Raw genomic sequence first — 22,573 nt, 5'->3', positions numbered from 1 at the left:
TGTTGCAAAAGATGTAGAGTTGGGGTGTCGTGGGGGGGGGAACATGCCTTGGTCAAAAGGGGTTTAGGAACCACTGCTCTTTAACACTCAAAACGTATATATTGTGTTACTTCATCTATTTATTAAAACTACCGTACCTTGACTTCCCTGCACTGCTAACAATGATGTACATAGTACTAGATGTATGGAGACTGATACATATAGTTTATTGTTTGATGTACATAGTACTAAATGTAGGTAGAGCGATATGTATAGTCTACTGTCTATTGTTTGATGTACATAGTACCAAATGTAGGTAGAGCGATATGTATAGTCTACTGGCTATAGTTTGATGTATATAGTGCTACATGTATGTAGTCTACTGGCTATAGTTTGACGTATATAGTGCTACATGTATGTAGTCTACTGTCTATAGTTTGATGTATATAGTGCTACATGTATGTAGTCTACTGTCTATAGTTTGATGTATATAGTGCTACATGTATGTAGTCTACTGTCTATTGTTTAATGTATATAGTACTACATGTATGGAGAGTGATGGCTCCCAGTGGTTGTGTCCCTGTGCAGTGTATATGGGAGGTCCTGGTGTCATTGTACCGTGTGCGTCTGTCGTACTGTGGAACCTTGTAAGTTGTTGACTCGTCTTTTACACTGCTGTCACCAAGACAAGTTGTCGTACATTAAAGGAGGTTTTGGGCATTTAAACCAGCCAGCATAAAGGGAAATAAAAGCCATCCGGTGCTCGCAGAATCTAACGAATGACTAACTTTAGTTTTTGGTCTAAAGTGAATTATTGAAGTGCACAGATGTACAGTAGATTGTTTAGGCTGACGAAGCGGTTGTCTTGTATTCGTGTGCTCCAGTAATTTATGATGACCCTCTGAAGTTCACCCTCTCCTTGACTTCCCTGCACTGTGTTTGTATATTCACTGTATTTGGGTGAATGAAGTGTTTGTGCTGTTGCTTGCAGGCAATGCTGTGGTGAAGGCAGACCAGGGGAAGAAGCAGTTGAAGATCATCCAGGACGCTCAGTTCAGGCGATTTGGGAACACCGTGGACATGAGCTCTGCCCTGGGCACCTTTGTGCCCCACAGGTTGGTGCTGTCCATAGCTGGGTAGTCTAGTGGTCAGAGAGACGGTCCTGTAATCTGAACACTCTCTCTCCCTCTCTCTCCAGTAATAGTCCATCGGCCATTCAGGAGTGCTGTAACTGTTTCAAGAAGAGACTGGAAGAGCTCAACTTGGAACGCTACAAGGAAATGAACTACCATGCAGAGCAGGTGTGTGTGTGTATGTATGCTTGAAGACAACTGGGATATCCTTTGTCCTTATTCATACCTTACCATTCCTACTTTCCAAAAATAAATTATTAAAATGATTTCCCTCTCCTAGGCCACCAACTGCATTGTGGGAACTGTGGTTTATGAGCGCCTTGCGGACCACGGGCCAAAGCTGGGGCCAGTGACGAGAAATGACCCACTAGTAACAAGGTAATCGATCAATCGTATGACAATAGCAGTTATTTTGTATATCATTGTTTTATTTTTACCATTTAGTAGTGTGTTCTACTGTATAACGTCTCTTGGAGTTTAATTACCAACTTAGGTCAGTGTGAAAGCAGATATGGATGTTACCCGTCCTATTCTGTCTCCCCAGGAACTTCACCTTCCCATTCGAAGAGATGACCTTCGACCAGGAAATGCTGCTGATGAACCAGGCGGACAAGGCCTGTCACTTCCTGGCCCACAACGGCTGGGTGATGGGAGATGACCCCCTCAGAAACTTTGCTGAGCCAGGTGACTACTATCTTTTCATAGTTAGCTATAAAGCAGTTCTTCTCGTAATTCATAATCCTCTGCCTTTATATATAGTATGCAGTATAATACTTGTAATGTTGATAGGTGTTGCTGAAAGCTTTTCTTTTCTCATTTCAATTTCAACTGAAGCAAGAGACCCAAAAGCTCTGCCCTCTTTTTTTTATGATCCTCCACTCGCTTTCCTCTGTCAAAGGGCGGAGCTTGGGATAGGTCAATTGGGAGTGATACAACCAAGAACCTTTCATTTTGGTTTCTCTCTTCTCTCTCCTCTCCTGATCATTCCAACTCTTTCCTCTCCTCTCCACTTCTCTCCTCTCCTCTCCTGATCATTCCAACTATTTTCTCCTCTCCTCTTCTCTCCTCTCCTCTCCGCATCATTCCAACTCTTTCCTCTCCTCTCCACTTCTCTCTCTCCTGATCATTCCAACTCTTTCCTCTCCTCTCCACTTCTCTCTCCTCCTGATCATTCCAACTCTTTCCTCTCCTCCTCATCATTCCAACTCTTTCCTCTCCACTTCTCTCCTCTCTACTTCTCTCCTCTCCTCGTCATTCCAACTCTTTCCTCTCCTCATCATTCCAACTCTCCTCTCCTCTCTCTATAATTTGACCTTCATTTGACCTCTCTCTCCCTCCCTGTCTCCTGCTCTCCAGGGTCTAACGTCTACCTGCGCAGGGAGTTGATCTGTTGGGGAGACAGTGTGAAGCTGCGTTACGGGGACAAGCCTGAGGACTGTCCCTACCTCTGGGCCCACATGAAGAAGTACACAGAGATCACCGCCAAGCACTTCGCTGGGGTCCGGCTGGACAACTGCCACTCTACCCCTCTGCACGTGGCTGAGGTTCCTTATTATTATTATTATTATTATTATTATTATTATTATTATTATTATTATTATTATTATTATTATTATTATTATTATTATTATTATTATTATTATTATTATTGTTATTGTTATTGTTATTGTTGTTATTATTATTATCAGATGGAAATGGAACCACAACTAATGATGTGTTCACAGTAGTCATTTATCTGAACCTACAACACTTTTCAAAAGTTTAACCTGCAAATAACAAATGGTCAAAATAAATAGATGGGTATCAGTGTTTTAAAAGACTGTTAAAGGAAAACTCCAACATTTTGGGAAATTAGCTTATTTGCCATCTACCCTGGAGTTAGACAAGAAGATACATAATTTTTTTTCTCTGTGCATGCAGTAGGAGTAGGGAGACGTTGGGAACTAGGCTAATGGAGGAACCTACTTCCAGTGACTGACGCTAAGCTAGGCTAACGGTGCGTGTCTTCCTACTCCTACTGCATGCACAGAGAAGAAGTTTTCCTTTAATTGAAGTCCCTGAGTCTCAGACATTTAATGGGCAGTTAAGTGAAGTCTTGGCTTGTAAAACACCAAATGGTGTTTAGTTGGGCCTAATTCAATTCATTACATTTCAAATGAATGAATCTTTCTTTTTATCTACTAGGCTTGAAGCCAAACTTTGTTACTTGGGGTATCTCATATCAAAATGATCTAAATACAGTTTTAGGCTTGGTTACATGGTACTGTACACTGACTAACTTTAGAATAGTCAACGGAGTCATCTGCTTGACTTTAGTTTGGCTATAGAGGTTGCAGCCGTTTCCCCCCCCAGAATATATCTCAATCAGCCTGATTAGATATTGGCTCAAAGTGTCAGTGTTGTATTATGTAGTTAACACTTTCAGTGCCAGGCCGTGTTTTCCTTTTTACCCCGTTGATGCCACGGTCCACGGCCCATGTAACGTTAATATCGCCTAATCTATGTTTTAAATTATGCTATGTGTCTAATCTGCCCATCGCTTATCAAAGAATCATTTTCCAGTCAACATTGGCAAAGCAGATTGTGTTTTTATCGCTTCATTTCCTTTTTATAGCATTTTGAAAACCACTCGGTTTCGAAGAAAAAACAACACATTCCCTGATAATCGCCTTTTACTGGAATATTCCAGAACGTTATCATTTGTCGGTCTATTTATGAATCGTTTTCAAATAAACGCTAGATGGTCGATAGTATATGTGTGCGCACGCACGCTCGTGCCGTGCGCTGATAATCGCTGCTATTATTTCCTCATGGGTTTTACAGTGAAACAGCCATATCACATATAGTGGAAACGCTTATATCTCGATGAAAACGAGTCTGATTATCCTAACACTGATAACATAGATTCCTTACCTGACATCAGATGGTATCCAAATGGTATATTCCAATTCCTGATCACCATTCGAAAAAATCGATAAGTATATTGATCCAACGTGTGTACAGTATAACCCATGCTCGCCGCGGCTCAGAGGCTCCAGAATGAACTCTGGTAACTCCGGCTGCATCAGTGGACTGGAAAATGTGGACTGGAATATTTTTTTTCCCCCATCCATTTTCATTGAGTCCATTCCAAAAGGGTGATTTACCATCTGGGAGACGATAGGGGGCGCTTTTTTTACATCTGATCGCCGGCGGCCCCTGGATCTCCAACGGTAGGCTCGGGTGATGCAATATGATTTCAGATCGCTAATAAAAAATTTAAAAAAATCAGAGAAAAGCCGTGATGTGGCTTTCAACATCACAATCGTAAACCCGAGATTAGCCGTGAGTGGCGCTCAAAGTGTTAATAAGCGTGAGACGAGTTGTTTTGTTGGTTGAATGCTTTAGCTAGTGCTACATACCAGCCAATCTCCCCCTCACTCACTCACGTTTCACATGCCCCAGTTTCTGCAGTATTCTGTTGCTAACGAGACCAGAGCCACTTACCACATGGCTGACTAACCACCGTTGTGGCAACTGAAGATTCTTCAGTTGGTCTAGAATTACCTTTGCCATCATTAGTCCACTAAACAGTTGCCTAGCTAGATTGGCTGCTCCCAGCTTGTCAACCAGACTAGGTTATCAATCTTGACTGGCATAGGGGGACAACCCGTCCGAACAGCTTGAGAAAGGCAGCACTGAAACCTGCCCCTGAGACGCCTTAAAACAATCCAAGAGGTTATGCAAATATACAGTAATTGAATCCTCAATTCAATGTTGTCAGACAGCATTATACAGCATATACAAGAGGTGCTAGTGTAACTGTTGTGTGTCGGTCTCCATAGGCGATGTTGGCAGCAGCCAGGGCCGTCAGGCCTAACCTGTATGTGATAGCAGAGCTGTTTACCGGCAGTGAGCTCATTGACAATGTCTTTGTAAACCGCCTGGGGATCACCAGTCTGGTGAGAGGTACTGACACGCCGATACCCGCCGCTTCCACTGCCGTCTCCCCCGTAGACCTGGCCACGGTTGCTCTGGAGTGGTGGAGTTTGTTGAAGCACACGTTAGCTTAGCCACTAGCTTAGAACCGTTATGGGTTGTGGAACAATGCATCGATGGCAACACTTGACTTGAGGCATACAGCGGTAATGTGATCACCATGTGTTGATAGTGTCTGAGCAATGAGGCAAATCTACCCCATCATACAAGTAGGGGTAGCCTAATTTTCAGTTATTACTAACCTTACTTGTATAATAATATATTTATATAATTATACAATATAATATAATATTTGATAAATATTCTTTACTTACTTAATATATGTATTCCTTAACGGTAGAATCTGTAATGTCATCAAACAGCGACCTCCAGGCAAAAGATGACAACTTGGTACTGCACTACAGTTTTTGTTTATTGTCTGATGTGTGGATTAGATATCGGTGGCAACCCACATGTCAGACTAAAACAAAAAAACGAAACAAAGTGCAGTACCAAGCGGGGCTCTTTGGCCTAGTGCTTCGCATTACAGATGATGCCTTTTAAGTCAAGTGTTACCACATTGTTTTTTTACTTGGACTTGGCATGACACTAACTTTTTGTCCTCTGTCTTTCTCTTTCATCTCTTTCTCCCCCTCTAATTAACCTTTTGATAAATTCCTTTCCCCTTGGACCTGACCAATCATACACTCCTTGTACCGATGTCCTTTTTATGACAAACTATCCTTTTGATTCATAATGCTCATATCCTTTAAAATCCTTTAACAACCCTTTATCCTTCACTTGCATATTTTTCGTTCCTCTCTTACCAACCCGTTTGACGCATGTCCATTAACATCTTGCATGTCTTCTCCCCTGTCTCCGTCCCCCTCTGTCTCTTCTCCATACTTCTGTTTCACTTAGTTTGTCCGTCTTTGACCCTCTCTGTATATCTTGTGTGTCTCTCATCCTCTCTTCCTCCTGCGCTCTTCTCTCTCTCTCCTCCCCCCTAACTCCCTCGCTCTCTCCTCCCTTCAACTCTCTCCCTCACCTGCTTGAATTATTAACCCCTCCCCTGGACCGCCTGCCTGCATGGTGTGGGCACCTGCGGGCTGTTTGAACTGGGCCTGGCATGGACTGTGCCTGTGTGTAGTACATGCTGGAGCGGGCCCGCGTGATGAGGCCTGACCTGTATGTGGTGGCTGAGCTGTTTACCGGCAGCGAGGATCTGGACAATGTCTTTGTCACTAGGCTGGGCATTACCTCGCTCATCAGAGGTAAGGCGAGAGTGAGAGAGAGAGTGCCAGCCACGTTACACCCTCTTTCAGTGTTTCCTCAAAGACAGTTCAGCAGGCAGGGGGGGCTCCCCTCCACAGTTCAGCAGGCAGGGGGGGTCCCCTCCACAGTTCAGCAGGCAAGGGGGGCTCCCCTCCACAGTTCAGCAGGCAAGGGGGGCTCCCCTCCACAATTCAGCAGGCAAGGGGGGCTCCCCTCCACAGTTCAGCAGGCAAGGGGGGCTCCCCTCCACAGTTCAGCAGGCAAGGGAGGCTCCCCTCCACAGTTCAGCAGGTAGCAGGGCTCCCCTCCACAGTTCAGCAGGCAAGGGGGGCTCCCCTCCACAGTTCAGCAGGCAAGGGGGGCTCCCCTCCACAGTTCAGCAGGCAAGGGGGGCTCCCCTCCACAGTTCAGCAGGCAAGGGGGGCTCCCCACCACAGTTCAGCAGGCAAGCGGGGCTCCCCTCCACAGTTCAGCAGGCAAGGGGGGCTCCCCTCCACAGTTCAGCAGGCAAGCGGGGCTCCCCACCACAGTTCAGCAGGCAAGGGGGGCTCCCCTCCACAGTTCAGCAGGCAAGCGGGGCTCCCCTCCACAGTTCAGCAGGCAAGCGGGGCTCCCCACCACAGTTCAGCAGGTAGCAGGGCTCCCCTCCACAGTTCAGCAGGTAGCAGGGCTCCCCTCCACAGTTCAGCAGGTAGCAGGGCTCAGCGCCACAGTTCAGCAGGTAGCAGGGCTCCCCTCCACAGTTCAGCAGGTAGCAGGGCTCCCCTCCACAGTTCAGCAGGTAGCAGGGCTCCCCTCCACAGTTCAGCAGGTAGCAGGGCTCCCCTCCACAGTTCAGCAGGTAGCAGGGCTCCCCTCCACAGTTCAGCAGGTAGCAGGGCTCAGCGCCACAGTTCAGCAGGTAGCAGGGCTCCCCTCCACAGTTCAGCAGGTAGCAGGGCTCCCCTCCACAGTTCAGCAGGTAGCAGGGCTCCCCTCCACAGTTTAGCAGGTAGCAGGGCTCCCCTCCACAGTTCAGCAGGTAGCAGGGCTCCCCTCCACAGTTTAGCAGGTAGCAGGGCTCCCCTCCACAGTTCAGCAGGTAGCAGGGCTCAGTGCCACAGTTCAGCAGGTAGCAGGGCTCCCCTCCACAGTTCAGCAGGTAGCAGGGCTCAGCGCCAACTTCAGCAGGTAGCAGGGCTCCCCTCCACAGTTCAGCAGGTAGCAGGGCTCCCCTCCACAGTTCAGCAGGTAGCAGGGCTCCCCTCCACAGTTCAGCAGGTAGCAGGGCTCCCCTCCACAGTTTAGCAGGTAGCAGGGCTCCCCTCCACAGTTCAGCAGGTAGCAGGGCTCCCCTCCACAGTTCAGCAGGTAGCAGGGCTCCCCTCCACAGTTTAGCAGGTAGCAGGGCTCCCCTCCACAGTTTAGCAGGTAGCAGGGCTCCCCTCCACAGTTAAGCAGGTAGCAGGGCTCAGCGCCACAGTTCAGCAGGTAGCAGGGTTCCCCTCCACAGTTAAGCAGGCAGGGGGGCTCCCCTCCACAGTTCAGCAGGTAGCGGGGCTCCCCGCCATTTCTTCATGAGTGACAATGAAAATGGAACAGATAATGTAATATTGTCTTTATAATATATGTAAAGTATCCATCCACTCGAGGCTTGAGACCAGGAATAAACCCTGGTCCCTGGAATTGAGTCCCCACCCCACGCCTTATCCCTGATCCCCTGATCCCCTTTGTACTTCAAGATAGTCTGGGGGAAACACTGCATAGACATTATAGTAGTGTGGATCAGAGCATGACTGCGTTCACCCATATCCAATCCTTATAAATGACAAACACTGAAAGATTGGTGTTGAAAGTGTGGGGTGTGAGAAAATGCGTTTTGCTTTGCAGTTAAAATGATGTCTGTGCTTTTGAATAGCATGCAAAGATCTGCATAGTTTTATAATTCTCTGTAATTATGCTCTGTAAATTGTGTTTTTGCATAACTTTTCTGTCTGTGCATTTGCCTGCCAGAGGCTATGAGTGCTGGGGACAGCCACGAGGAAGGCAGGCTGGTGTACCGGTTTGGAGGGGTGCCAGTGGGCTCCTTCGTCCAGCCCAGCCTCAGACCTCTGGTCCCCGCCATCGCCCACGCCATGTTCCTGGACGTCACCCACGACAATGAGTGTCCCATCCAGGTAAACTCTCTCTCTCTCTGTGCTTGGGTTTCCTGTTTGTGTTCACACTGGGGTACCGGCTTAGCAAAAAAAGCTTTTTCTTTGTCAAAAGTGAAGGTTGCTGAAAGGACAAATAAGCTTCTCACTGCCCCATGAATTTCATCTGTTGCCAACTGTTTGTTCATTTTGAAATCAGCGATTGAATGGGTCATTATGAAACGGTACAGTGTCATGTCAGTTTCACACCACTAGACGTCAGCTCAGAGCTAACTAATGCTTGAAATGAAAGAGTTGTCTCTCAAAAGATTTAGGCTAAGCTTTAACCTCTCATTCCAAAATACCTATGTTGATCAAAAGAAATTAAACATACATGCACACATGGTTTATACATTAAAAGATGATGCCAGCAAATGCAGGAAAGATTATACAGAAAAACAAAACAAAAACAGTTGTAATTGGAGGATCAAGAAAAGAGGGCAGGGTTTGAGATGGGTAAATTGTGCTTTTTAGCAGCAAACCAGAGTCTCTTTAACGGATACTGTTCTCTGACCTCTCCACTCTCCTGCTCTGCCGTTTGTAGCTCCGCTCTGTCTACGACTCTCTCCCCACCTCTGCCATCGTCGCCATGGCCTGCTGTGCCACAGGCAGCACTAGAGGATACGACGAGCTGGTGCCCCATCAGGTAGGATGCAACACACCACAACAGTGACCGTATAACAGCATGGCTCAGTGGCCAGGAATAATGAGACCCGCCCTCCCAATGGAGACATGTGTTGGCATTAGTGTGAAGAAAACGGATAGAGCGGGTTGCCGCGTTGTCAGGTACCCAGGTGGGGTATCTCCCGGACCTTTCTGTTTGCATGTTCTCCCAGCGCTCGCAAAGGTTTCCCCTCCAGATAAGATAAACCCAATGGAAAAACATGCACAACAGATCGCTAACGCTGTCGTGTCCCTGACGAAGACGGATAGCAGCACTTGGATTGGTCGTCGAGCGCGGCCCACGCCACAGCCCATGTCTGCTCCCGGCTGCCCTTGGGGGGGAAGGACGACGAGATGGGAAAAGTGCAGAGAGACATTTCATCTGCGACTCAGTGCATGTGTGTGTTCCTGTGTGTCGCCCATATTGCATGTGTGTGTGTGTTAATCTGCATGACAAATAAAGACTACTTCTTCTAGTGTAGAGGTTTAAGCACTCACAGAGAGCCAGGGTTAAAATCCCAGTGTCAGCTTGGTCCGGCCAGTTCGGCTTGGTCAGTCGTCCTACGAACACAGTGTTCGTGGGTGAGAAGCCGGTGGGAGTATGAGTCCTGGTCGTTGCAATAGCGACTCCTACTGGTCAGGGGAGGGGATCTGGGTGAGATAGCATGAATCTCTGCGTGTGTTACACTCTGCCAGTGAAACTCCTCGCTGTCGGGTGAAAAGAAGTGGCTGGTGACTCCACATGTATTGGAGGAGGCATGTGGTAGTTCTACACCCTCCCCAGACCCTCAGTAGGGCAGCTCCACCCTGGTAGTTCTACACCCTCCCCAGACCCTCAGTAGGGCAGCATGTGGTAGTTCTACACCCTCCCCTGACCCTCAGTAGGGCAGCAATACATATTATTACACAACTAATGTATAGTTTTTTCTTTCTAAAGTTTTAACACACACACACAACCACACACACACACACACTTCCATTTCCTCAATCCATTGCATTGAAAGTGAATCGATCCCAACCCTGCTGTCCAGACTACTGAGTCCTATCTGTCCTCTCCTCTCTGTTGTCCAGATCTCGGTGGTGAAGGAGGAGCGTTTCTACCCCAGCTGGAACCCTGAGGCCAAGCCCTCCAACCCACGGGAGGTCAACCTCCAGACAGGCATTCTGGCCGGCAAGCTGGCCCTCAACAAGCTGCATCGGGAGCTGGCTGACAAGGGCTTCTCTCAGGTGGGTTGTTGGATTAACATATCAGGTGGGTTGTTGGATTAATATCTCAGGTGGGTTGTTGGATTAATATCTCAGGTGGGTTGTTGGATTAACATATCAGGTGGGTTGTTGGATTAACATATCAGGTGGGTTGTTCGATTAACATATCAAGTGGGTTGTTGGATTAACATATCAGGTGGTTTGTTGGATTAACATATCAAGTGGGTTGTTGGATTAACATATCAGGTGGGTTGTTGGATTAACATATCATGTGGGTTGTTGGATTAACATATCAGGTGGGTTGTTGGATTAACATATCAGGTGGGTTGTTGGATTAATATCTCAGGTGGGTATGTCATTTATAGGAGAATTTTGTTTTATTTCCACATAGCACCACATCCACCAAAGCACCTCAAAGGCACTAAAAACAAGATTACAAAAATCACAAAACAAACTGGTCAGACTACTGCTTGACCTTACTCCTAAAACCCACCTCACCCCTGCCAATTTTGACAACCTAGGATGGCTTAGAGTAGACGACAGAGTACATCAACTTGCAATGGGCCTGGTCTACAAGATACACTACACCACTAAGATACCCATGTAAATGTCTAAATACTTCCCAAAGGTCAGTGAATACCACAACCACAACACCAGAGGGAGCTCCACAAATCATGTTCAACCCAGATTTGGCTCAAACGAGGGACTAAACACGCTTCGCAATTATGCCACAACAATGTGGACCGCCCTACCCACAGCCGTAAAATAATGTGAATCCCTACCCACCTTCAAAACCGCTCTCAAAGAGCACCTACGGGAGGTTGCAATTCGAAACTGGCCCCGGTAAATGTCAGTGTTGAACGATAGATACTCGATGTCAAATGGGCAATAGTTTTATATCCATAGCTATGATATTTAATATAGTTTTAGCCCTGCAAACACCGCCATATATCCCTATTAGGGCTGCAACTAATGACTATTTTGGTAGTCGACTAATCTGTCTATTATTTTTCGATTAGTCGACTAATCGAAAAACAATTGTATAAAAAAAATTAAAATTAAAAAAAATTAAATAACATATAATTTTTTATTTATTTTTTTTGCACTACCTATCTTTGTGAAAGTGGCTTCTCAGCTCTGGTCCAGCTGAAGACAGAGCAGAGGAACAGATTGGACATTGAGCATGACCTCAGAGTTGCTTTGAGACTCTTGTCAGGACCAAACAACATCCCCAGTTATCCCATTAGTTCCCCCAAACTTACTGTCGGTCTGTTATGTTAAGCTAAGAAGTCTTCAGTTGGCTGGACCAGAGCTGAGAAGCCACTTTCACAGAGATAGGTAGTACAAAAAAAATGTAATAAAAAAAAAAAAAAAAATATGACTAATCGACGCAACAATTCCTCGTCGACGATTTTTTATAATCGACGTTGTCGATTATGTCGACTAATCGTTGCAGCCCTAATCCCTATTCTTTAAAGCGCTGGCATTTTCTTACCACACGGCCCACAGCGACCTCTGGCGCTGAAAGTGTTAAGGGCTTGTAAGAGAATGTAGGGAGAAGGGAAATTAGTCAATGGAAGGTCCTCACAAATATACTAATTCATGTGTGTTTCAGGTGTACGTGGACCAGGTGGATGAGGACATCGTTGCGGTGACCAGACACTGTGCCAACAGCCACCAGTCGGTGGTCGCCGTGTCACGCACAGCCTTCAAGAACCCCAAGACACACCAGTACAGAGACGAGGTTCCGCCCATGTTTATTCCAGGTACGCACTCGCAGAGCAGCACTTATGACAGAGCAGGCTACCGCTAGTCCCAGAGGAACGTGCAAAAGAAAAAAAATCTTTGTCTGTTGTTGTCTTTGTGTCTGTTGGTGTCTTTGTTTCTGTTGCTATCTTTGTTTGTGTTGTTGTATTTGTGTCTGTTGTTGTCTGTGTGTGGTGTTGTCTTTGTGTCTGTTGTTGTCTTTGTGTCTGTTGTTGTTTTTGTGTCTGTTGGTGTCTTTGTTTCTGTTGTTGTCTTTGTGTCTGTTGTTTCTGTTTCTGTTGCTGTCTTTGTTTCTGTTGTTGTTGTCTGTGTCTGTTGCTGTCTTTGTTTCTGTTGTTGTTGTCTGTGTCTGTTGTTGTCTTTGTCTGTTGTTGTCTTTGTTTCTGTTGTTGTCTGTGTCTTGTTGGTGTCTTTGTTTCTGTTGTTGTCTTTGTGTCTGTTGCTGTCTTTGTTTCTGTTGTTGTTGTCTTTGTTTCAGGGAACAGGGTGGAAAGGAACCCAACCTGAGCAAAATGGCCACCGTGTGAATATGGTCAATGGTGCTCCATAGTGAGAACATTACCACCATAGCTATATAAAATAGGAAATTACCGGTAATAACTTCATAACCCAGCTAAATGTTCCTATAAAATATTTACACAACATGGGTCCAGTGTTTAGAAATTAATTCCATAAAAAGTGGGGGAACCTCTGCTGTGATTCTGTTTCCAGCTCACCGCTTTTTCTCTTCTTCCCCCTTCGCTCTGTCCAACAGGGAAGATAGAGGAGGTGGTGCTGGAGGCTCGCACCATGGAGAGAAGTGCCGGCTCCTACACTAAGGACGAGAAGAGCATCAACGGCATGCCTGAGTACACAGTGGAGATCCGGGAACACATCCAGGTCAGGAGCCCGACGCCCCCCTCTCTCCACACGTGTGCCAGCACTGTAGCCGTTTGCCGAGGCCAGGGGTTGAAAGAGTACCTAAATATTAGCGCTGTCCTCGACTAAAGACATTTTTAGTCTACTCATAGTTAAAGGAGCACGCCAACATTATAGGAAACATTGCCGTCTTCTTTTTCCCCACAGAAGAGCCTCTTTTAGTGTTTACGAGACAGGTCCTTATAATTTTTCTGAAAATAACATATTCAGCATGGGGACAACATATAAATCGACTTATCGACTAACGACGTCTTGGCGGACTAAAGCCAGGTCGACCGAATAATCTACTTAAGAGAGGGCAGCTCTGTGAAATATATTACACAGTTACATTTCACTTCAGTTTCACTTCAGAGTACTTGTCTAGAAGATTACAAGTAGCACACTAAAAAGTAGGGATGTCCAATATTATCGGCCTACCGATATTGGCATTAAAGTGTAATATCGGAAATTATCGGTATCTGTTTAAAAAAAGTTTATTTAATTTTTTACATTTATTTAACCTTTATTTACCCAGGCAAGCAAGTAAGAACAAATTCTTATTAAATGTTTTGTCAAAAGTATGTATAATATTGTGTTCCACGACGAATTCCACGACAAGATATATGTAATGTTAATTACCTGAAATTATTCCGTTATTTTGGGGGGGAAACCCCGCATATATCGGTATCGGTTGATATCGATATCGGAAATTAAGAGTTGGACAATATCGGTATCGGTAAAAAAGGCAATATCGAACATCCCTACTAAAAAGCTATCGCGTACTTAGTTATTTAGTAATGAACACACCATCGGAAGGACAGGATTGTAAGGGATGGAAAATGTAAAAAACTACCAAAAGAAGCAGGCAGAGGTGGTTGGGGGGTGTTTACTTTCTCCCCCCCCCCCCCCATTGCACTAGGATACACTATTTCTCTCACTCTCTCTCCTATTGTCTCTGCTCCTCGTTCTCTCACTCTCTATTGAAAGCAGTGGGCGAGGGATCTTATCAACTTACAGATGGAATTTCTGCATTTGTTTGGTCACCATTGTTTGCGGTTTATTTGATTATAGCCCCCTACACAATGGGCAATCACACACACCTTAAATACAACATTGCATACTAGGGATGGAACATTAAAAAAACGACCATTGCACCAGAATACACTATCTCTCTCTGACCGCCTGGGTAAAAACTATCTCTGAGGCGGGAGGTCCGAGCTCTGATGCTCTGTAGACGCTTCCCTGAGGGGAGATAAGAGAAAAGGCAGTGTGCTGGGTGACTGGTGTCCTTCATAATACAGAGTGCTTTCTTCCTGCAGCGGGTGGTGTAGATGACCTGTAACTGTGGTAATGGTGATCCTATGATTTTAGATGCTGTTCTCACTATCCTCGTATGGTTGCCAAACCATACCAGTATGCATCCTGTTAAGATGCTTTCTATTGTGGACCGGTATAAATTGATGAGGGTTTTTGTTGACATACCATGCTTCTCGAGACACCTCAGAAAATACAGTCTCTGTTGTGCCTTTTTAATGACACAACTGATGTTCAATGACCAGGAGAGAGAGTCTGAGATCTGGATGCCCAAGAACTTGTAGCTATTTACAATTTCAACACGAGTGTTATTTATGAAAACAGCTGACTGAGCAGTGGTTTTTCCTAAAAATCAACGACGAGCTCCTTTGTTTTCTCAATATTTAGGGACAGATTGTTGTTGTGACACCATATGGACAGGTCCTTAGTTCATCTCATCCCTATATGCGAACTCATCATTGTTGTTTGTGATAAGCCCAATTACTGTGGTATCGTCTGGGCAATCACACAAACCTTAAATACAACATATTTTGTAGCACTCCCACTCAATTCGTTTTTGAAATACTATACGGAAGATCTGTGCAAAAACAAATTTTTTGAAATGTTGAAATAAGATTGATGCCTGAGATCCCAATATATATTTATATTTACATAACATATATATATCCATATCTCAAGATTCAAGATAGTTTATTGTCATGTGCACAGTTAGACAGACAGTTTGCCGTACAATGAAAATCTTACTTTGCTAGTCCGCCCTTCATACAAAATCACACAATACCTTTTGTAGTATTTATAGTTTAAATACAAGTGAGTGCTAAAATATAAGGTAAAAATTGATCTTTTTTTAAAAGGGTATACGATATATACAAGGCACAGTGAGTAACATTGACGTTATTGCACGTTCCAATTCACACTGTTTACAATATAAAATATGGAGGTGACAATGGGTCACAGGCAGCAGCAGTTATCTGTCTGCATATAATCCTTTCTATATTCCTATTTATACACCTGCATATAACCCATATAACTCTGTATGATGGCACATACAATAATGCTGTATATACCATAATATATAAATATTAGTGCTGTCAATAGATTAAAAAAAATGTAACTAATTAATCTCTACATTTTTTGTAATTAATCTAGATTAAAAATAGCATTTTTCTACATAAGACCGAAGCTTGTAACAGATATTTACTTGAGTAAAATCATGGAATTAATGTAAAATCAACACAAAGAAAGTATATTTAGATTCAAAGACTATTTTAATAGCATTCTTTGAATACAGTTTCTCTCCTGTGAAATACAAATGTTCAACAAAACCATCAACATTGACTCAGCTAGACCTCTTTCTTATATCCGCGGCACTAAGATTGAAGATTTTTCACTCCATAGATTAATCTAGATTAATTTATTTTAATGCTTTAATAAATTGAAATTAATCTCCAGAGTTAAAGCATTAATTTTGACAGCCCTAATAAATATATATATTTATATTTTCCGTATATATATATATATATATATATATATTTATATATATTTATTCACATCTGTCTGTATATAGCTGCATATAATCCTTTTTACATACCTGTAGATACTATATCTATATCTGTACATGTCCCTTACTAGTTATATCACTGGCCAGTATGACTTACTGTACTACCATAGTGTCTTTAAACCTGTATCACTGTACATAATTCTATAGCACTGTACACACATCTGATTAGAACTATTACTCAGTAGTACTCATTTATATTTTATACCCAGTTTAATTGCCTATACATTGTCTATTGCTATTGCACTTTGCTGTTACATTTGCACTCTGGTTAGATGCCAAACTTATTTTAGTTGTATTGTACTTGTGCTGTATGACAATCAATTTTAATCTAATCTAACCTAATCTAATCTAATTCAACTCCCATGTTCCTTGCACTGCCTTTTTTGTTTGTTTTGTTTTGTTTCATGCGTAACGTACAGTTTGCTTTACCACCTTCTCCCTCAGCTGAAGGACAGTCAGATCGTGAGACTGGCTGACGTCACGTCCAAGGGCCGCGACGAGTTCGTCCAGGAGATCCTGTTCGAGCACCTCACTCCCGGCAGCGTCATCGTCTTCAGGTAGACGTGGCGGTCTGGAACAATGTATTAAAATATGAATATATAGTAGAATATCTATTCTATTTTCTTCTAGATAAATAGAATATAATGAAATAAAGGGACAAAAGGACCTCTCGAAGGGTAACGGGGAAAGGGGACCAAAATAAATAAAGAATATTTAAAATATAAGACAAAAGGATAAATCGACCAAAAAAGAACAATCCAGATAAGGCTATTGGACACAGACGAGACATGCATCATAGAGGTAAGGGAAATCATTAAAAGGCACACCAAACAAACAACCAAATAAAATGTCAATACATATCTACAGATACAGTCCCAGAATCTGTTTTATTCGCCCAAGTACTACACATACAAGGAGTTTGACTTGTCGCTGTCTCACAAGGAGACGGAAAGAAACACAACTAGAATAAACATAACAAAAGTTAAACATGTGTAAAAACTAGAGGTGGGCATAGATACTTTTTTTTATCTAGATTAATCTATGCAATCCTTCAAATGGCTCATTTGAAGTCTGCTGAAGGCATTCAAAATATGTGTGTTCTACGCAGTGTTGTGCTAGTTACTGAAAAGTAGTAACTCAGTTACTTTACTAGTTACTTACACCCAAAAGTAATGCGTTACTGTGAAAAGTAACTATTTAGTTACTTTAAAAAAAAGGTATTGCTCCCATTGATGTTCCCATTGAGTCAACATCTGTTGATCATTTTGACAGTTTCCACTAATATCTCTCTCCTAGTATGTCTCTTGCTCTCTGTCTCTCATTCTCCCCCTTTCTTCCTCACTCCCCACCCCTTCCTTCCTCCCTCTCTCTCTCACACACAGAGAGAGAGAGAGAGAGAGAGAGAGAGAGAGAGAGCGCTTAGGTTCTAGGTTGAAAATAAGTGCACGCTAGGTTGAATTAATTGATGAGCAATTGATGTCGCCGTTGGAACGTTTCATTATAAGCGCCTTGCAAGTTGCAACGTTGGTTAAGATATGAAAATACTTGCCAGTAGTGTAAGGATGCATTAGCTAGCTTACTTACAGAGACTTGTGGTGGAGTGGAGGTTGTAGCTGTGTTCAACTTCGAACGAACCTGCCAGCTTGATTTGAGCCAGGCAGAAAACGGGTCCAGAAACGAATGTTTTAAAACTTTTAATCCACTCCACAATATGTAAACAAAGGTTTTAACCATCCACAACAGAATACTGCAGTCCAAATGTATTTCCGATGCTTGATTCTTCTCTCAGACCGACGCAATGTCTTGAAACTATTATGTTTATTGGTGACTCGAGTGTAGTAGCAGTGTGTAAACAAACACGCCCACAACGTGTCTCCGCACACAGGAGTTCTACGCACACACAGAGTAATTCGACCAGGTATACATCAGCTAATGTAATTGGCTCCCAGACCAAATTTTGAGAATAGATTAACGGCGGCAATTTATTTATCGCGCGATAATAGTCTGCCGTTAACTTAGCCCGGTAAATGCGTTAACGGCCCGGCTCTAGTAAAAACCTTTCCCATATCATTTACTTTAGCCACAAATATAAAATCTCAATCTTCTCTTGTCCAATCTCAGTTTCTGGGTCCATCATGCTAAAAATAACTATAGTATAGCTATAAAGTGTAACTCTCTGGTTCTCTTGGCATCACGCAGGGTGAGTCTGGACCCGCACTCCCAGGAGCTGGTGGGGGCTCTGAGACGCCATCTCATTCAGTTCAGCCCCCACTACAGAGAAGGCAGCCTGGCAGACGACAACACCCCGGCCATCCTCAACATGCCACTGGAGACGTATGTATGCTCTGACTAAGCCAGTGGGTCAACTATTGAAGACGGATGTTGGGATCAATTCACATTCTATTCCAATCCATTCAGAATTTTAACAGAAATCACCTATTTGCTGATGATAGAACATCCATTCTGATTGACTTGTCAATAGGTTGGATAGTACAACCTTTTCATGCCAAAAGCTTTTCAATATTGGAATTTTAAAAGATTTGAAAGAAAATCCACATACATCCACCAATGTATTGAAAGTGAATTGATCTGCAATTGAGGAATGAAACGCAGTGTTATTCCCCTGCGTGGTCCAATCTAGTATAATGAGAATGATCTCGCCCCCAAAGCCAGAAATCAATGAATCGAGGCTCAAACTTGTAAAGTTATCAAGATGCAAAGACTGAAGAAAACCCATACAGTATATGAATTCTTAAATAGAAGGATATTCCCATATAGACGCTTTCGGTGGAATGCTTGATGTGTTGCTACACTACACTCTGTGATCTCACTTCCTCTGTGGCCCCCCTCACCTGCGGGGTGCCCCAGGGCTCGATATTGGGTCCCACTCTCTTCCTCCTATACATACTCCCCCTAGGCCAGATCTTGGCAAAACACAATATCTCATTCCACTGCTTCGCCGATGACGTGCAGGTTTACCTCCCCTTAAAGCCCAACCAAGGGAAGACATCAATAGAACCACTGCTTGACTGCCTGGCAGAAATCAAGTGCTGGATGTCCGAAAACTCCCTGACATTGAACGAAGGGAAAACCGAGGTCATTGTTTTTAATAGTGCCCCCCCGCCCCCCCTCATTGACGCACTTGGTCCCCTGGGCCCAAATCTCTCCACCTCTGTCAGGAACCTCGGGGTCATCTTCGACAGTAATTTTAAATTCGATAGACAGGTCAGCGCCGTTGTGAAAAACAGCTTTTACCACCTTAGACTCCTGGCGAAGACAAAGGCATACCTCTCCCAAAGTAACCTGGAGACGGTGATACATGCCTTTGTCACCACCCGCCTCGACTACTGCAATGCTCTGTACACGGGCATCGACAAGTCCCTCCTCCGCCGCCTACAACTGGTGCAGAACGCAGCCGCGCGCCTCCTCACCAAAACAAGAAAACACGAACACATCAGCCCAGTTTTGGCCTCGCTCCACTGGCTGCCTATAGGTTCAGGATTGATTTTAAATTAGCACTAAATGTTTTTAAATCATTAAATGGCACGGCTCCCTCCTATCTGTCCGAGCTCCTGCACCGCCACACCCCCCACCGATCCCTCAGATCAGCTGACCAGATGCTATTGGTGGTACCCAGAACCAGGCTCAAGACTAGGGGAGACGGAGCTTTCTCCACCGCAGCGCCTAGACTGTGGAACAGCCTCCCCCTCAGCGTACGGACTGCCCAGACCGTACAGGCTTTTAAATCACTCTTGAAAACCTACCTGTTCTCCTTGGCCTTCCCCCCTACTTAACCACCACTAGACCCCTGGCCCCTCTATCCTCTTTGTTTTACTGTGTCCTACCAGTTTTTATTACTTTCATTGCTTTATTATGTTTTTAATCCTATATCTTGCACCATATTGTTTTGTTTTTTGTTGCTTTCATTGCTTTGCTATGTTTTTTTTCTTTCTTTTAATCTTATACCTTGCCTCACACTAATTTGTTTTTATCAACTTGCTTGTGAAGCACTTTGGTGTCAGCTGCCGCTGCCTGGAAATGTGCTATACAAATAGAACTGACTTGACTTGACTTGACTACAGTATAACCTGGGAAGTCGTCCTTTGAAACTGTTTGTAACTTTCATAACTTGCCGTCTTCTCGCTTTCATCCCACCTGAAACATGCGCGTAGCTGCCAGTAGTTCCTCTAAAGACGCTGATTGGTTAGAACCACTGTTCTTCGGGCACAAATTCTACCTGAGAATTTCACAAAGAGGGTACAAAGAGAGCCATGCCAGAACTAAAAGCAAAAGTGACTTGACTCATAGAATCAGATCTCAATGTTAGATCTCTCTCATGGAGAAACATGTGTTGTATATCATATACTGTATCAATCGTTTTGACCCCAAAATCTGTTCGGTTACAGTAATGGATCTGATCCGTACTGCATATTGGCCGATACTGTGAAGTTTAGGACTCCGAAGCGGCAGTGGAGAAAAGTGAAATGTTGGGCTTGCCTATTTTCTCTTGCGATCTCTCCCACACTCTCTCATTCTCATTATTTCTCTCTCTCTCTCTCTCTCTTGTCTTTACTACCTCCTCCCCTCCCGCTTCCCTTTCAGGATCATGTCCAAGCTGACGCTGGCTGACATGAACATATTGCTCTACCGCTGTGACGCCGAGGAGCAAGAGGAGGGAGGAGGCTGCTACGACATCCCCTCCTGGCTGCCCCTCAAGTACGGTGGCTTGCAAGGTACAAAAACACAGAAAAGGCGGTTGAGAGCATAGAGATATTATAGGAAAACTAGAGAATTGGAACGTTCATGTAGGGTCTGAACGGGACATACAGCCTGAAGATCCACAAGCGTGTGAAGCACCATCGCGTCACTGAACTGTGTGCATTGAATATTAAAGCCAGGTTCTGAGAATGAAAATTAATATCCGTATCCCATATGCATTTTAAACAAATGACGCTTAAGTTCAGGAAAGACCTCATCACAATCCCTGCATGTCTTTGGTATCAGACTTATTCTCAAGGTTTTGAATGCAGCGTAGTGTCACAAAGCAATATTCTATGGTGATGGGGTTTACACAGAGGATAACCTTCTCATGTTTAAATACACCCTCAGGTCTGATATCTGTGATGGCTGACATTCGTCCTAAAAATGACCTGGGCCACCCGTTCTGCGACAACCTGAGGCAGGGAGACTGGATGATTGAGTATGTCTCCAACAGGCTAATAGCCAAGGGAGGCATTCTGGGAGAGGTGAGTGAGACCACTGTTGCGTGTCAGGGTTGGGTTAGGAGAGGTGAGTGAGACCACTGTTGGGTGTCAGGGTTGGGTTTGGTTAGGAGAGGTGAGTGAGACCACTGTTGGGTGTCAGGGTTAGGTTTGGTTAGGAGAGGTGAGTTTTACCACCGTGGGGGGTCAAGGGGCACAGCCTGGGACAGAGATTAGCTGATCAACTGTGTCTCCAACAGACTAATGGGTAAGAGAGGAGCTGAGCTCTGGTTGGTGAGGCCAGATGATGGTTGGGTGTAGGAGTTCTGGGAGAGGTAAGGGCAGATGATGGTTGGGTGTAGGTGTTCTGGGAGAGGTAAGGGCAGATGATGGTTGGGTGTAGGTGTTCTGGGAGAGGTGGGGCCAGAAGATGGTTGGGTGTAGGAGTTCTGGGAGAGGTAAGGGCAGATGATGGTTGGGTGTAGGAGTTCTGGGAGAGGTGGGGCCAGATGATGGTTAGGTGTAGGAGTTCTGGGAGAGGTAAGGGCAGATGATGGTTAGGTGTAGGAGGACAACAGGAGTCATGGAAACTGTACGAGTGAGCAACACACTGATTGCTGAGAGATGTTCTGGGTGAGGTTCTAGGGTGGTACAGGGGGTATGGCTTTAGGTTACAGCCTACTTTTAAATACACTCAAGTTAAAGATGTCTTTAAGAGGACTAACTTTAAGAGGAGTATTATTTAATTTCGAACATGCCTAAAACCAAGTGATCTTAAATTAAAGATGGTGCAGAACAACTCAAACCTCTTCAATAGTTCCTAACCGGGTGCATGGTCCAGACAGGCTCTTACATAGTCACAGAAATAACCAGCACTCACAGAACCGTCCTTTAGGTATGTATATTAAGTACGGGCAGAGACAACATACGCGTTTATGCTATAAGCCGTCCTCAGCGTTCAACATGTGATATAGCTGAAACGTGTACGTTATCTCTGCCCCAACTCAATAAACCTAAAGGACAGTTCTGTGAGTGCTGATACTTTATCTCCCAGATAAAAGCTCCATGCAGCATTGTGTGATGTTCTCCTCCAGGTGGGCCAGTGGTTCCAGGCCATGTTCACTTACCTGAAGCACATCCCGCGCTACCTGGTACCTTGCTACTTCGACGCCATCATCCTCGGAGCCTACACCACCGCTCTTGACACCACCTTCAAACAGATGTCAAGGTTCTTATCTGATCTTTCTTCTGCTTTAAATCAGGATCACAGGCTCTCCAGACTATGTAGTGTCTTATGTTAATACATATTTAACCCCTTATGCATCCGGCACATTTTGCATACAAAATTCCTGACGATTGCATACCCAAAGTAATTTGTGATTTATTCTTGAATCACTTATTGCACATGGCCATGCATGAGTCTGGTCTCGTTTGAAAGGAAACATTCTG

At 44.4% G+C, this 22,573-nt stretch overlaps 1 protein-coding gene across 2 annotated transcripts in view; it reads left to right on the top strand.

The window, feature by feature from the left end:
* The window catches only part of agla (amylo-alpha-1, 6-glucosidase, 4-alpha-glucanotransferase a), a 56,496-nt gene that overhangs the window by 20,134 nt on the left and 13,789 nt on the right, over positions 1 to 22,573 (top strand). The window contains exons 7-22 of one of the 2 annotated variants that reach the window (XM_084326200.1): positions 971 to 1,094; positions 1,178 to 1,280; positions 1,393 to 1,490; positions 1,657 to 1,796; positions 2,469 to 2,656; positions 6,220 to 6,343; positions 8,337 to 8,500; positions 9,060 to 9,161; positions 10,250 to 10,405; positions 12,000 to 12,150; positions 12,906 to 13,030; positions 16,368 to 16,480; positions 18,123 to 18,257; positions 20,526 to 20,656; positions 21,033 to 21,169; positions 22,219 to 22,352. In XM_084326200.1, coding sequence (XP_084182326.1) covers positions 971 to 1,094; positions 1,178 to 1,280; positions 1,393 to 1,490; positions 1,657 to 1,796; positions 2,469 to 2,656; positions 6,220 to 6,343; positions 8,337 to 8,500; positions 9,060 to 9,161; positions 10,250 to 10,405; positions 12,000 to 12,150; positions 12,906 to 13,030; positions 16,368 to 16,480; positions 18,123 to 18,257; positions 20,526 to 20,656; positions 21,033 to 21,169; positions 22,219 to 22,352 — 2,125 coding nt within the window. Of the gene's footprint in view, positions 1 to 970; positions 1,095 to 1,177; positions 1,281 to 1,392; positions 1,491 to 1,656; positions 1,797 to 2,468; positions 2,657 to 4,936; positions 5,061 to 6,219; positions 6,344 to 8,336; positions 8,501 to 9,059; positions 9,162 to 10,249; positions 10,406 to 11,999; positions 12,151 to 12,905; positions 13,031 to 16,367; positions 16,481 to 18,122; positions 18,258 to 20,525; positions 20,657 to 21,032; positions 21,170 to 22,218; positions 22,353 to 22,573 lie in introns of both variants that reach the window. The other variant, XM_084326201.1, reaches the window with a different exon arrangement.

The sequence above is a fragment of the Notolepis coatsorum genome (genome assembly GCF_963971535.1).
Source record: "Notolepis coatsorum genome assembly, chromosome: 12".
NCBI lineage: Eukaryota > Metazoa > Chordata > Actinopteri > Aulopiformes > Paralepididae > Notolepis > Notolepis coatsorum.
This window is presented reverse-complemented; position numbering and strand designations above follow the sequence as displayed.